Source organism: Antechinus flavipes, chromosome 2, assembly GCF_016432865.1.
Source record: "Antechinus flavipes isolate AdamAnt ecotype Samford, QLD, Australia chromosome 2, AdamAnt_v2, whole genome shotgun sequence".
Classification (NCBI taxonomy): Eukaryota; Metazoa; Chordata; class Mammalia; order Dasyuromorphia; family Dasyuridae; genus Antechinus; species Antechinus flavipes.
The window spans coordinates 514,350,991-514,366,571 of NC_067399.1; the positions used below are offsets into that span (position 1 = coordinate 514,350,991).

Below are 15,581 nucleotides of genomic sequence, written 5' to 3' on the forward strand. Positions count from 1 at the left end.
AAATAATAAAAAAAAATAGTAAATATAATCTCTTAGAACTTTAATATCGCCAAGGGTCTTAGAGGGATTCTAATTAGAGGACTTGAATATAATTCTATTTTGATTGGATGATCTCAAAAGAAGAATGGAATGATGGGGAACAGAAAATGCAGTGGGAAGAGGGACAATAGATATAATGAGTGAAATTATCTCGAGGAGTAGAAGTAGGAAGAAGGGAGTAGAGTGGGCAATACTTGATTTTTACTCTCAATTGAATTAGTTAAAGGAGGGTAAAGTTTAGTAAAGAAATACATTGTACCCAATAGTGAAGGAAAAGGAAAGGGAGTTAAGGGGAAGTAGAAGTGAGGGGAAATAAGAGGAATTAAATTCAGAGAGGCAATAGAAGCAAAAGATTCTTAAAGAGGGGATGGGGAAATGAGAAGGAAAAATATAAAAGAATGGATTGGAAGAAAATATACATTGATAGTCATAATTGTGAATGTCAATGAACAAACCCATAAAATAGGACAGTAGAATGGATTAGAAACCAGATTCTAATGATATGCTTACAAGAAATAGACTTGAAACAGATCCACAGAATAAAAATAAGGAGCTAGGACTTTAGCTGAAGTTAAAAAGAAAGGCAAGCCAAAAAGTTATCAAATTGTGCATACCCTTTGATCCAGCAGTGTCTCTATTGGGCTTATATTCCAAAGAAATACTAAAGAAGGGAAAGGGACCTGTATGTGCCAAAATGTATGTGGCAGCCCTGTTTGTAGTGGCTAGAAACTGGAAATTGAATGGATGCCCATCAATTGGAGAATGGCTGGGTAAATTGTGGTATATGAACATTATGGAATATTATTGTTCTGTAAGAAATGACCAGCAGGATGAATACAGAGAGGCTTGGAGAGACTACATGAACTGATGCTAAGTGAAATGAGCAGAACCAGGAGATCATTATACACTTCAACAACGATATTGTATGAGGACATATTCTGATGGAAGTGGATTTCTTTGACAAAGAGACCTAACTGAATTTCAATTGATAAATGATGGACAGAAGCACCTACACCCAAAGAAAGAACACTGGGAAACGAATGTGTACTAGCTGCATTTTTGTTTTTTTTCCCGGGTTATTTTTACCTTCTGAATCCAATTCTCCCTGTGCAACAAGAGAACTGTTCGGTTCTGCAAACATATATTGTGTCTAGGATATACTGCAACATATCTAACATATATAAAACTGCTTGCCATCTAGGGGAGGAGGTGGAGGGAGGGAGGGGAAAAACCGGAACAGAAACGAGTGCAAGGGATAATGTTGTAAAAAAATTACCCTGGCATGGATTCTGTCAATATAAAGTAATTATTAAATAAAATAAAATAAAATATTATTTAAAAAAAAAAGAGAAATGAAAGAAAAAAAAAGAAAGGCAAGGGGTAACAGTTGTGATCTCAGAAAAAAAAATCTAATTAAAAGAGAGAACTACATTTTGCTAAAAGATACCATAAACAACTAATTATTACATGTATGAACCTTGTGACATAGCATTTAAATTCTTAAAGGAAAAGTTAAATAAGTTATAAGAAAAAATAGACAATAAAACTATAATAGAGGGAGACTTAATTTAACTACCTTCAGACCTAGCTAAATCTAGCCATTAAAAAAATCTAAGAGGGATATTAAAGAAATAAACAGAATTGTAAAAAAAAAAAGTTAACTATAATAGACCTCTAAATAATATTGAATGGGAATAAAAAGAGTATATTTATTTCTCAGCTGTGTATGTCACTTTCACAAAAATTGACCATGTATTAAAACATTAAAAACCTCACAACTGCAAAAAAGCAGAAATATTAAATATATTTTTGACCATAATGCAATAAAAATTATATTCAGTAAATATTTTGAAATAAATATTTAAGAATAATTGGAAACTAAATAACTTAAATCATAAAAATGGATTAATAAGAGAACAAATTATAAAAACAATTTCATTAAAGATATTGACAGCAATAAAACAACACACCACCATTTGTGGGATGCAGCCAAGAAAGTACTTAAAGGACAATTTATATATCTAAAAATTTACATCAATAAAAAAGAGAAAGAAAAGATCCAGTAAAGAAGTAAAGAAGAGAATGATTAAATAGACTAGTGTTGTGAGAAAAGAACTAGCTTGTGAGTTAGGAGGCCTGAGATCCAGGTCAAGATCTTCCACTAATAGGTTGTATGATTTTGAGAAAGTCTTTGCTAATCTGTGTTTCTTCATCTGCAAAATTAAGAAGTTGGAAGGGATTCTCCTTTTCAATGCTAAAAGTTATTTTATTCTGGGGAGAAAAAAAATTATAAGGTAAAGCTATAAGGACATATTCAATACTGACCTCTCTTTTAGATTGTTAATTGAAATCCTGTAACTATGTAAAGAATACATCAATGAGACAGGAAAAGCTAAAAGGAAAGTTGGTGGATTTCACACACCTTCAGGATGGCCAGGAATTTCTTCAGCTTCTCATATTCCTTCCCTAGCACTACTAACTCTCACCCATTAGAGTAGTAAAAATGACAATTGTTGGAGAGTTGTCAAAAGATAGGCACACTAATATATTATTGATAGAGATATAGATTGATCAACCATTCTAGAAAGAAATTTGGAATCTTGAGGAATATCTCAGAATTCACTAAACTGTTTACCCTGTGGCCCAGTGATATTACTACTATTTGGAATATAGCACAAATATCAAAAAAAGAGGAAAAGAATCCATATATGCAAAAATGTCTATAGCAGCTTTTTTTTTTTTTTTTTAGAAAAGAAATGAAAACAAACTGGGTATTAATTGGAAAGTGACTGAACAAATTACATATGGGAATGTAATGGATTTTTGTTTTCCCCTAAGAAATGATGAAAGATGAGGCAGCTAGATGGTGTAATGGATAAAGCGCTGGTTCAACCAAGTTCAAATTCAGCCTTAGACATTTAATACTTACTAGCTGTGTTGCTCTGGGCAAGTCACTTAAGCCCAATTGCCTCACACACACACACAAAAAAAAAAAAAAGAAAGAAAGAAAAGAAATGATAAAAGGGAGGTTAGAACTAGCATAAATTGATGCTTAGTGAGGTCAGCAGAATCATCAGAACTATTTTTACAATGATTCCAACTTTATAAAGAAAAACATTATTAAAAAACTTAAGAAGTCTGATCAGTTGAGTGACCAGGATAGTTAGATAGACTAGACCAAGTTATAAAACGTTTTTAAACCAAACAAAGAATTATATATAAATATATTTTATATTACCTTGGGGTAATAGGGAGTCCCTGGAATTTATTGAATGGGAAGGATGTCATAGTAAGATTTGAAGAAAAGCAACTTGAGGGGACTTACGGCCAAGATGGCGGAGAGGAGGCACACAACTGTGTAAACTCCGCATTTTCTCTCAATATCCATTTCATTACAAGCTTCTAAATTAATGCTTGACTGAAAAAAAAACCCACAAATAGTTACCAAGAGAAGACATCCTTGAAACTCGCCAAGAAAGGTCTGTTTTTGCTCGAGAGTGGGGACGGTTTTAGATCGAGCACAGGCTGAGGGCAGCGGCAGCGAGAGCACGGGAGCAGAGTGGAGAGGGGGTGGGTTGTGATTGCAGCCGTCTCTGCGGAGAGAGCTTCGCTACAGGATTGAATACTTTGCCTTGGCAGCAAGCCAGCAGCCTAGCAGAGAAGCTAAAAACATGGGGGGGGGGGGAGGGAGAGGGGAGAGGAGGGGCGGTGAAGAATACAACCCCAAACAGCTGGATGGAGTCTCTCGGGACCTGGCCACCCCTCCCCTACAGTGTCTCAGCACGCTCTCAGAGTCTCAGAGTGCAGGCGCAGCACAGTCCTGCTAGTGCCTCATTGCTGCCCCCACAGTCTGTAGAGGAAGCTCGGTAACACTACCCAGCCCCTCCCCGCAAAAAAGCAGACTCCATTTAGGGGTTTTTTCTTTTTTTCTTTGCTAGTTTGTCTTTGATTCTTTGACAAAATGAGCAAAAAATTGAAGAGGACTTTAACCCTTGACAGCTTCTATACAGATAGAGAGCAGACTCTAAATCCTGAGGAGACTAAAAACACATTGTCTCCAGGTGAATCCCCAAAGGAGGAGATCATCTGTTCCTCAGCATAGATGAACCTCATAGAAGAAGTTAAAAAGGCTCTTACAAGAGAGCTAGAAGAAAAATGGGAAAAGGAGAGGGAGGCTTGGCAAGAGAGGCTGGAGAAGTCATCCCACTCACTTAAAGAGAGAGTGGATAAAGAAATAAAATCCTTGAAAAATAGGATTAGTGAACTGGAAATAGAAAATAGCTCTCTAAAAAACAAAATTGGCGAAATGGAAAAAAATTCCATAGAACAAAAGAACTTAATTGGACAATTAGAAAAAGATTTTTTTAAAGTGAGTGAAGAAAATACTTCATTGAAAATCAGGTTCGAACAAATGGAATTGAATGACTCGAGGAGACAAGAAGAATCAGTCAAGCAAATCCAAAAAAAAAAAAAATCAAACGATGGAAAAGAATGTGAAATACCTTCTGGGGAAAACAACAGACCTGGAAAACAGATCCAGGAGAGACAATCTGAGAATCATCGGACTCCCAGAAAAGTATGATGAATAAAAGAGCCTGGACACTATTTTCCAGGAAATTATCAAAGAGAACTGCCCAGAAGTCATAGAAACAGAGGGTAAAATAGACATTGAAAGAATTCATTGATCACCTACTGAAAGGGATCCTAAAATCAAAACTCCAAGAAATATAGTGGCCAAATGCCAGAACCCTCAGACGAAGGAAAAAATATTGCAAGCGGCTAGAAAAACCCAATTCAAATATAGAGGAGCCACAATAAGGATCACCCAGGATCTGGCAGCATCCACATTAAAGGATCGAAGGGCCTGGAATATGATATTCCGAAAGGCTAAAGAACTTGGTATGCAACCAAAAATAACTTACCCAGCTAGAATGAGCATCTTTTTCCAAGGAAGAAGATGGACATTCAACGAAGTAAGCGAATTTCACCTATTTTTGATGAAAAAGTCAGAACTTAACAAAAAGTTTGATCTACAAATATAGAACTCAAGAGAAATCTAAAAAGGTAAAGATTAATCTTGGGAACTATATTTCGGCTATAAATATGTGTAAAGAATACATGTATACCTTGTTCTAGAAACTAGATGTGAAAAGGACATTGTACCAGAAAAAGGGTAATGTGGGGGCACTACATCTCATGAAGACGCAAAGGAAACCTATTATATCTGAGAGAAAGAATGGAGGGGGATGAATATAGTGGGCATCTTACTGCCTTCAGAATTGGCTTTAAGAGAAAAATTTTAGACATATTCAATTTATGGTGAAACTTCTCCCACCTCATTGAAAAGTGAGAAGGGAAAAGTGAAAAGAGAAGGAATAAGCTAAGTGGAAGGGAATACGGAAACTGGGAGGGAAAGGGGTTAGATAGGGGGAGGAACTCTAAGGCGGGGGGAGGAATACTAAAAAGGGAGGGCTGTGAGAAGCAAGTGGTGCTCACAAGCTTAATACTGGGAAGGGGGGTAAAGGGGAAAGAAGGGAGAAAAGCATAAACAGGGGTTAACAAGATGGCAAGTAATACAGAATTAGTCATTTTAACCATAAATGTGAACAGGGTAAACTCCTCTATAAAGAGGAAGCGGTTAGCAGAATGGATTAAAAGCCAGAATCCTACAATATGTTGTTTACAGGAAACACACCGGAAGCGGGGAGATACATGCAGGTTAAAGGTAAAAGGTTGGAGCAAAATCTACTATGCTTCAGGTGAAGTCAAAAAAGCAGGGGTAGCCATCCTGATCTCAGATCAAGCTAAAGCAAAAATTGATCTTATTAAAAGAGATAAGGAAGGGCACTATATCTTGCTAAAGGGTAGCTTGGATATCAGTATTAAACATATATGCACCAAGTGGTGTAGCATCTAAATTCTTAAAAGAGAAATTAAGAGAGCTGCAGGAAGAAATAGACAGCAAAACTATAATAGTGGGAGATCTCAACCTTGCACTCTCAGAATTAGATAAATCAAACCACAAAATAAATAAGAAAGAAGTCAAAGAGGTAAATAGAATACTAGAAAAATTAGATATGATAGATCTCTGGAGAAAATGTAACGGAGACAGAAAGGAGTACATTTTCTTTTCAGCAGTTCATGGAACCTATACAAAAACTGAACATAAAAATATGTTCATATTAGAACATAAAAACCTCAAACTCAAATGCAGTAAGGCAGAAATAGTAAATGCATCCTTTTCAGACCACGATGCAATGAAAATTACATTCAGTAAAAAGCCAGGGGAAAGTAGACCAAAAAATAATTGGAAACTAAATAATCTCATACTAAAGAATGATTGGATGAAACAGCAAATCATAGACATAATTAATAACTTCACCCAAGAAAACGATAATAATGAGACATCATACCAAAATGTATGGGATGCAGCCAAAGCGGTAATAAGGGGAAATTTCATATCTCTAGAGGCCTATTTGTATAAAACAGAGAAAGAGAAGGTCAATGAATTGGGCTTGCAACTAAAAATGCTAGAAAAGGAACAAATTAAAAACCCCCAGTCAAACACTAAACTTGAAATTCTAAAAATAAAAGGAGAGATCAATAAAATTGAAAGTAAAAAACTATTGAATTAATTAATAAAACTAAGAGTTAGTTCTATGAAAAAACCAACAAAATAGACAAACCCTTAATAAATCTGATTAAAAAAGGAAAGAGGAAAATCAAATTGTCAGTCTTTTTTTTATTTTTTTATTTATTTTTTATTTATTTTATTTTATTTTATTTTATTTTATTTTTTTTTATTGGTCACACTGTTTCACTTTTATTTTTGATTTGTACTCGAAAATAATAATGGCAGTACACTCTTACTTTTCTGTTTATCAAGTGCTTTCCAAAAAAATCACCTATATTCATCCCTCTCCATTCTTTCTCTCAGATATACTAGGTTTTCTTTGCCTCTTCATGAAATGTAGTACCCCCACTTTCCCTTTTTTTCTGGTACAATGTCCTTTCCACATCTAGTTTCTAGAACAAGGTATACATGTATTCTTTATACATCTTTATAGCCGAAATATAGTTCCCAAGATTAATCTTTACCTTTTTAGATTTCTCTTGAGTTCTGTGCTTGTAGATCAAATTTTTTGTTAAGTTCTGGCTTTTTCATCAGAAATAGATGAAATTCGCTTATTTCGTTGAATGTCCATCTTCTTCCCTGGAAAAAGATGCTCAATCTCGCTGGGTAAGTTATTTTTGGTTGCATACCAAGTTCCTTAGCCTTTCGGAATATCATATTCCAGGCCCTTCGATCCTTTAATGTGGATGCTGCCAGATCCTGGGTGATCCTTATTGTGGCTCCTTGATACTTGAATTGGTTTTTCTAGCCGCTTGCAGTATTTTTTCCTTTGCCTGAGGGTTCTGGCATTTGGCCACTATATTCCTTGGTGTTTTGATTTTAGGATCCCTTTCAGTAGGGGATCGATGAATTCTTTCAATGTCTATTTTACCTTCTGTTTCTATGACTTCTGGGCAGTTCTCTTTGATAATTTCCTGGAAAATAGTGTCCAGGCTCTTTTTTTCATCATACTTTTCTGGAAGTCCGATGATTCTCAGGTTGTCTCTCCTGGATCTGTTTTCCAGGTCTGTTGTCTTCCCCAGAAGGTATTTCACATTCTTTTCCATTGTTTGATTTTTTTGGATTTGCTTGACTGATTCTTCTTGTCTCCTCGAGTCATTCCATTCCAATTGTTCGACCCTGATTTTCAGTGAGGTATTTTCTTCACTCACTTTTTTAAGATCTTTTTCTAATTGTCCAATTGAGTTCTTTTGTTCTGTGGAATTTTTTTCCATTTCGCTAATTTTGTTTTCCAGTTCACCAATCCTATTTTTCAAGGATTTGGTTTCTTTATCCACTCTCTCTTTAACTGACTTCTCCAGGCTCTTTTGCCAAGCCTCCCTCTCCTTATGCAGAGCCTCCCTCTCCTTTTGCCAAGTCTCCCTCTCCTTTTGCAAAGCCTCCTTCTCCTTTTGCCAAGCCTCCTTCCCCTTTTGCAGAGCCTCCCTCTCCTTTTCCCATTTTTCTTCTAGCTCCCTTGTGAGAGCCTTTTTAATTTCCTCCATGAGATTCATCTGTGCTGAGGAACATATGATCTCCTCCTTTGGGGATTCACCTGGGGACTGTTTGTTTTTAGTCTCCTCAGGATTTGGAGTCTGCTCTTTATCTGTATAAAAGCTGTCCAGGGTTAAATTCTTTTTCAGTTTCTTGCTCATTCTGTCTATTTATCAAAGAGAAACTATCAAAGAAACAGAAGGAAAAAAACCCCTTGAATGGAGGCTGCTTTCTTTGGGGGAGGGGCAGGGTATTCGTGAGGCACGTGTCCTACTGTGCTATGGCGCCTGCGCCCTGAAATCCGAGTGCTCTGAGATCCGAGCGGGCTGAGACACTGTGGGGGAGGGGTGGCCAGGTCCTGAGAGACTCCAGCTGTTTGGGGTTGTATTCTTCACCCCCGGTGTTTTTAGCTTCTCTGCTGGGCTGCTGACTCGCTGCCGGAGCAAATTATCCTGTAGCAAAGCTCTCCCCGCAGAGAGGGCTGCGATCGCGCCCCGCCCCCTCTCCACTCTACCCGGTTCTGAGCTGCTATCTGTGCTCTCGCTGCAGCTGCTGCCCGCAGACTGCTTCCAAATACCGTCCCGCCCTCGTGCAAAAACAGACCTTTCTTGACGAGTCTCAAGGATGGTTTCTCTTGGTAAGTAATTGTATGTTTTTTTTCAGTCGAGCATTAATTCAGAGGCATGAAATGAAATGAATAGTGAGAGAAAAACACGGAGGTTACACAGCAGTGTATTTCCTCTCCGCCATCTTGGCCGGAAGTCAAATTGTCAGTCTTAAAAATGAAAAAGGAGAACTCGCCACTAACAAAGAGGAAATTAGAGCAATAATTAGGAGTTACTTTGCCCAAATTTATGCCAATAAATTCGACAACTTAAATGAAATAGAAGAATACCTCCAAAAATATAGCTTGCCCAAACTAACAGGAAGAAGTAAATATCCTAAACAGTCCCATCTCAGAAAAAGAAATAGAACAAACTATCAATCAACTCCCTAAGAAAAAATCCCCAGGACCAGATGGATTTACATGTGAATTCTATCAAACATTTAAAGAACAATTAACTCCAATGCTAAATAAACTATTTGAAAAAATAGGGATTGAAGGAGTCCTACCAAACTCCTTTTATGATACAGACATGGTACTGATACCTAAACCAGGTAGGCTGAAAACAGAGAGAGAAAATTATAGACCAATCTCCCTAATGAATATTGATGCTAAAATCTTTTTTTTTTAATTTTTATTTAATAATTACTTTATATTGACACTCGTTTCTGTTCCGATTTTTTTTTCCCTCCCTCCCTCCACCCCCTCCCCTAGATGGCAAGCAGTCCTTTATATGTTGGATATGTTGCAGTATATCCTAGATACAATATATGTTTGCAGAACCGAACAGTTCTCTTGTTGCATAGGGAGAATTGGATTCAGAAGGTATAAATAAACCGGGAAGAAAAACAAAAATGCAGATAGTTCACATTCGTTTCCCAGTGTTCTTTCTTTGGGTGTAGCTGCTTTTGTCCGTCATTTATCAATTGAAACTCAGGTCTCTTTGTCAAAGAAATCCACTTCCATCAAAATATGTCCTCATACAATATCGTTGTCGAAGTGTATAATGATCTCCTGGTTCTGCTCATTTCACTTAGCATCAGTTCATGTAAGTCTCGCCAGTCCTCTCTGTATTCATCCTGCTGGTCATTTCTTACAGAACAATAATATTCCATAACATTCATATACCACAATTTACCTAGCCATTCTCCAATTGATGGGCATCCATTCATTTTCCAGTTTCTAGCCACTACAGACAGGGCTGCTACAAACATTTTGGCACATACAGGTCCCTTTCCCTTCTTTAGTATTTCTTTGGGATATAAGCCCAATAGAAACACTGCTGGATCAAAGGGTATGCACAATTTGATAATTTTTTTGGGCATAATTCCAGATTGCTCTCCAGAATGGTTGGATTCGTTCACAACTCCACCAACAATGATGCTAAAATCTTAAATAAAATATTAGCAAAAAGATTACAGAAAATCATCCCCAGAATAATACACTATGACCAAGTAGGATTTATACCAGGAATGCAGGGCTGGTTCTATATTAGGAAAACTATTAGCATAATTGACTATATCAATAACCAACCAAACAAAAACCATATGATCATCTCAATAGACGCAGAAAAAGCATTTGATAGAATCCAACATCCATTCCTAATAAAAACACTTGAGAGCATAGGAATAAATGGATTTTTCCTTAAAATAGTCAGGAGCATATATTTAAAACCATCAATAAACATCATATGCAATGGGGAAAAACTGGAACCTTTCCCAGTAAGATCTGGAGTGAAGCAAGGTTGCCCACTATCACCATTATTATTCAATATCATATTAGAAACACTTGCCTCTGCAATAAGAGTTGAGAAAGATATTAAAGGAATTAGAGTAGGCAATGAGGAAACCAAACTATCACTCTTTGCAGATGATATGATGGCATATCTAGAGAACCCCAGAGATTCTACTAAAAAGGCTATTAGAAATAATTCATAATTTTAGCAAAGTAGCTGGATACAAAATAAATCCCCATAAATCCTCAGCATTTTTATACATCTCCAACAAAATCCAACAGCAAGAGATACAAAGAGAAATTCCATTCAGAATAACTGTTGATAGCATAAAATATTTGGGAATCTATTTACCAAAGGAAAGTCAGAAATTATTTGAGCAAAATTACAAAAAAGTTTCCACACAAATAAAGTCAGACTTAAATAATTGGAAAAATATTAAGTGCTCTTGGATAGGCCGAGCGAATATAATAAAGATGACAATACTCCCTAAACTAATCTATTTATTTAGTGCTATACCAATTAGACTTCCAAGAAAATACTTTAATGATCTAGAAAAAATAACAACAAAATTCATATGGAACAATAAAAAGTCGAGAATCTCAAGGGAATTAATGAAAAAAAAAATCAAATGAAGGCGGCCTAGCTGCACCTGATCTAAAATTATATTATAAAGCAGCAGTCACCAAAACCATTTGATATTGGCTAAGAAATAGATTAGTTGATCAGTGGAAAAGGTTAGGTTCACAAGACAGAATAGTCAACTATAGCAATCTAGTGTTTGACAAACCCAAAGATCCTAACTTTTGGGATAAGAATTCATTATTTGATAAAAACTGCTGGGATAACTGGAAATTAGTATGGCAGAAATTAGGCATGGACCCACACTTAACACCATATACCAAGATAAGATCAAAATGGGTCTATGACCTAGGCATAAAGAATGAGATTATAAATAAATTAGAGGAACATAGGATAGTTTATCTCAGACTTGTGGAAGAGAAAGAAATTTGTGACCAAAGATGAACTAGAGACCATTACTGATCACAAAATAGAAAATTTTGATTACATCAAATTAAAAAGCCTTTGTACAAACAGAACTAATGCAAACAAGATTAGAAGGGAAGCAACAACCTGCGAAAACATCTTCACAGTTAAAGGTTCTGATAAAGACCTCATTTCCAAAATATATAGAGAATTGACTCTAATTTATAAGAAATCAAACCATTCTCCAATTGATAAATGGTCAAAGGATATGAACAGACAATTCTCAGATGAAGAAATTGAAACTATTTATAGACATATGAAAATATGCTCCAAATCATTATTAATCAGAGAAATGCAAATTAAGACAACTCTGAGATACCACTACATACCTGTCAGATTGGCTAGAATGACAGGGAAAGATAATGGGGAATGTTGGAGGGGATGTGGGAAAACAGGGACACTGATACATTGTTGGTAGAACTGTGAACACATCCAGCCATTCTGGAGAGCAATTTGGAACTATGCTCAAAAAGTTATCAAACTGTGCATACCCTTTGATCCAGCAGTGTTTCTACTGGGCTTATACCCCAAAGAGATACTAAAGAAAGGAAAGGGACCTGTATGTGCCAAAATGTTTGTGGCAGCCCTGTTTGTAGTGGCTAGAAGTTGGAAAATGAAAGGATGTCCATCAGTTGGAGAATGGTTGAGTAAATTGTGGTATATGAATGTTATGGAATATTATTGTTCTGTAAGGAATGACCAGCAGGATGAATATAGAGAGGACTGGCGAGACTTACATGAACTGATGCTAAGTGAAATGAGCAGAACCAGGAGATCATTATATACCTCAACAACGATACTGTTTGAGGATGTATTCTGATGGAAGTGGATCTCTTTGATAAAGAGAGCCTTAATTGATCAAAGATGGACAGAAGCAGCTACACCCAAAGAAAGAACACTGGGAAATGAATATAAACTGCTTGCATTTTTGTTTTTCTTCCCGGGTTATTTATACCTTCTGAATTCAATTTTCCCTGTGCAAAAAGAAAACTGTTCGGTTCTGCACACATATATTGTATCCAGGATATACTGTAACCCATTCAACATGTAAAGGACTGCTTGCCATCTGGGGGAAGGGGTGGAGGGAGGGAAGGGAAAAATCAGAACAGAAGTGAATGCAAGGGATAATGCTGTAAAAAATTACCCTGGCATGCGTTCTATCAATAAAAAGTTATTAATATATATATATATATTATATATATATATATAATATATATATATATATATATATATATATATATATATATAGAGAGAGAGAGAGAGAGAGAGAGAGAGAGAGAGAGAACTGACTCAAATTTATAAGAAATCAAGCCATTCTACAATTGATAAATGGTCAAAGGATATGAACAGACAATTTTCAGATGATGAAATTGAAACCATTACCACTCATATGAAAGAGTGTTCCAAATCATTATTGACCAGAGAAATGCAAGTTAAGACAACTCTGAGATACCACTACACACCTGTCAGATTGGCTAAGATGACAGGAAAAAATAATGATGAATGTTGGAGGGGATGCAGGAAAACTGGGACATGCATTGTTGGTGGAGTTGTGAACAAATCCAACCATTCTGGAGAGCAATCTAGAATTATGCCCCAAAAGTTATCAAATTGTGCATACCCTTTGATCCAGCAGTGTTTCTATTGGGCTTATATCCCAAAGAAATACTAAAGAAGGGAAAGGGACCCTGTATGTGCCAAAATGTTTATGGCAGCCCTGCTTGTAGTGGCTAGAAACTGGAAATTGAATGGATGCCCATCAATTGGAGAATGGCTGGGTAAATTGTGGTATGTGAATGTTATGGAATATTCTTGTTCTGTAAGAAATGACCAGCAGGATGAATACAGAGAGGCTTGGAGAGACTTACATGAACTGATGCTAAGTGAAATGAGCAGAACCAGGAGATCATTATACACTTCGACAATGATATTGTATGAGGACATATTCTGATGGAAGTGGATTTCTTTGACAAAGAGACCTGAGTTTCAGTTGATAAATGATGGACAGAAGCAGCTACATCCAAAGAAAAAACACTGGGAAACTAATGTGAACTATCTGCATCTTTGTTTTTCTTCCCGGGTTATTTTTACCTTCTGAATCCAATTCTCCCTGTGCAACAAGAGAACTGTTTGGTTCTGCAAACATATATTGTATCTAGGATATACTGCAACATATCTAACATATATAGGACTGCTTGCCATCTAGGGGAGGGGGTGGAGGGAGGGAGGGGAAAAACCGGAACAGAAACGAGTGCAAGGGATAATGTTGTAAAAAAATTACCCTGGCATGGATTCTGTCAATATAAAGTTATTATTAAATTAAAAAAAAAAAAAAAAAAAAGGAAAAGCAACTTGAGACCTAAATAGAGGATGGATCGAACTAGGAAGAGACTTAAGGTCTCTTACAGAGGACCAAACAAAATGAGAAACCAATTTTGTATCCCTTATGTATCCTTACAGTGGTGTTGGGGTTATTAGAAGATCATTATTGCTACATATAGCCTTCTTAGATCATATGATTAGATTTTCATCAGACTAATTCAGCTGCACCAATATTTGGCCTCAGCAACCTGAAAGTAAATGGTGTCATGTTTTATCTCAACCTAGTTCTAGTTTGTGGGTCTCTTAATTATCAGATATTGAATATAAAGATTTGGTGAGCTGTTAAGATAATTGTTATATTGGAACCTAACTAGGGCCTTTTATCCCTAGCAGGTTTGGAGTTTCCAGAAAAAACAGACAGATCTGCTTATCACCTTTTATAAACACAGACTTTCTAAGTCAGAAGCCGCCATGCAGGAGGCCCAACGAACAGTGGCCAGTCAGGACAAGTAAGTGATGCTTCCCAGATCCCCAATTTCTTTTAGAGCAATTATTTTCATTACCAAGGTTGGTACTTAGGATAATTGTGAAGTAGGCAAAGAATCTTTATTACTTTCAGCTCACAGCTTCTATACTTTTCTTCCTCAGTGTCTCCTTTCCTTTAGTTCTCCTTACTCTCCAATACCAAAACTTATACTTCCTAAAAGGATATGAACTCTTTTACACTTATAAATTTTTGATAATAGTCTCTTTTCCCAGTCATTTTTACATTTTATGGAGATTAAACAGAGACTAAAACTTTAATCTAAAAAAAAATCTAATGGTGGAATTTTAAGCATTAATGGGTAAGGGAATACTATAACAACTGAGTGGGAAAAGGTTCATGAATTTATAACGTGCATTAGATAAGCAAGACATAGGAGTAATTGATAACTCTAACCCGATGCTTGATAAATTCAAGATCAGAAATTACTTGATGAAGAATTTGTTAATCAACAGGAACTCTTGGTAACTAGAAAGCAATTTGTTAGAAATTAGCTTTAAATAAGTGTCTTGCAGTATATACCAAAACAATTTCCAAATAGATGTGCCTCTAACATAAAAAAGTCATATAAAAATAAAGGAGAAGGGAAGAAGGTAACTCTTAGATACATGATTTTGAGGAGAACTCATAGTGAAACAAAGCAGTTTTATGAACAAAATAAATGAAATTAGAATACAAAAAGAAGCTATTGGGGAAACACTTTGCAACAAATTTTTGATAAAAGTCTGATTTCCAATATATAGAGAGAATGGATTCTGTTATACCTGTATAAAAATCAAAAACCATTCCCCAAAAGAGCAGTGGTCAAAGGCTATGAATAGTTTTCAGAAGAAATATGTGATCAAGAACCATATTTTACAAATACTCTATATCACTAAAATAAGAGAAAGATAAATTAAGGAAACTCTGAGATTTTACCTTACACTCAGCAAATTGATGATAAGATACTGAAATAATCAATGTTAGAGTACTGTTAAAAAGTATTGATGGAATTGTGAATCTGGCTAGCCATTCTGGAAAACATTTTGGAACAATGCTAAAAGAACAATGATTCTATTTATGCCCTTTGACTCAGAGATAACATTTCTGGGTATATGCCCCAAGTTGATATTGGGATGATAGACCTGAAGCTAGAAGGGACATCAGGGACTCTGGAGTCTAACTCTCACTTTTCAAATAAGGAAAC

At 36.0% G+C, this 15,581-nt stretch overlaps 1 protein-coding gene across 2 annotated transcripts in view; it reads left to right on the plus strand.

Annotated features, from left to right (window-relative positions):
* Positions 1–15,581, plus strand: part of RNF212B (ring finger protein 212B) — a 68,308-nt gene that overhangs the window by 27,565 nt on the left and 25,162 nt on the right. For both annotated transcript variants that reach the window (XR_007951002.1, XM_051980480.1), the window contains one exon: positions 14,245–14,360. Coding sequence is in view for 1 of the 2 variants with exons in the window: in XM_051980480.1 (XP_051836440.1) it covers positions 14,245–14,360 (116 nt within the window). In the remaining variant the exon portion in view is untranslated. The remainder of the gene's footprint in view (positions 1–14,244; positions 14,361–15,581) is intronic.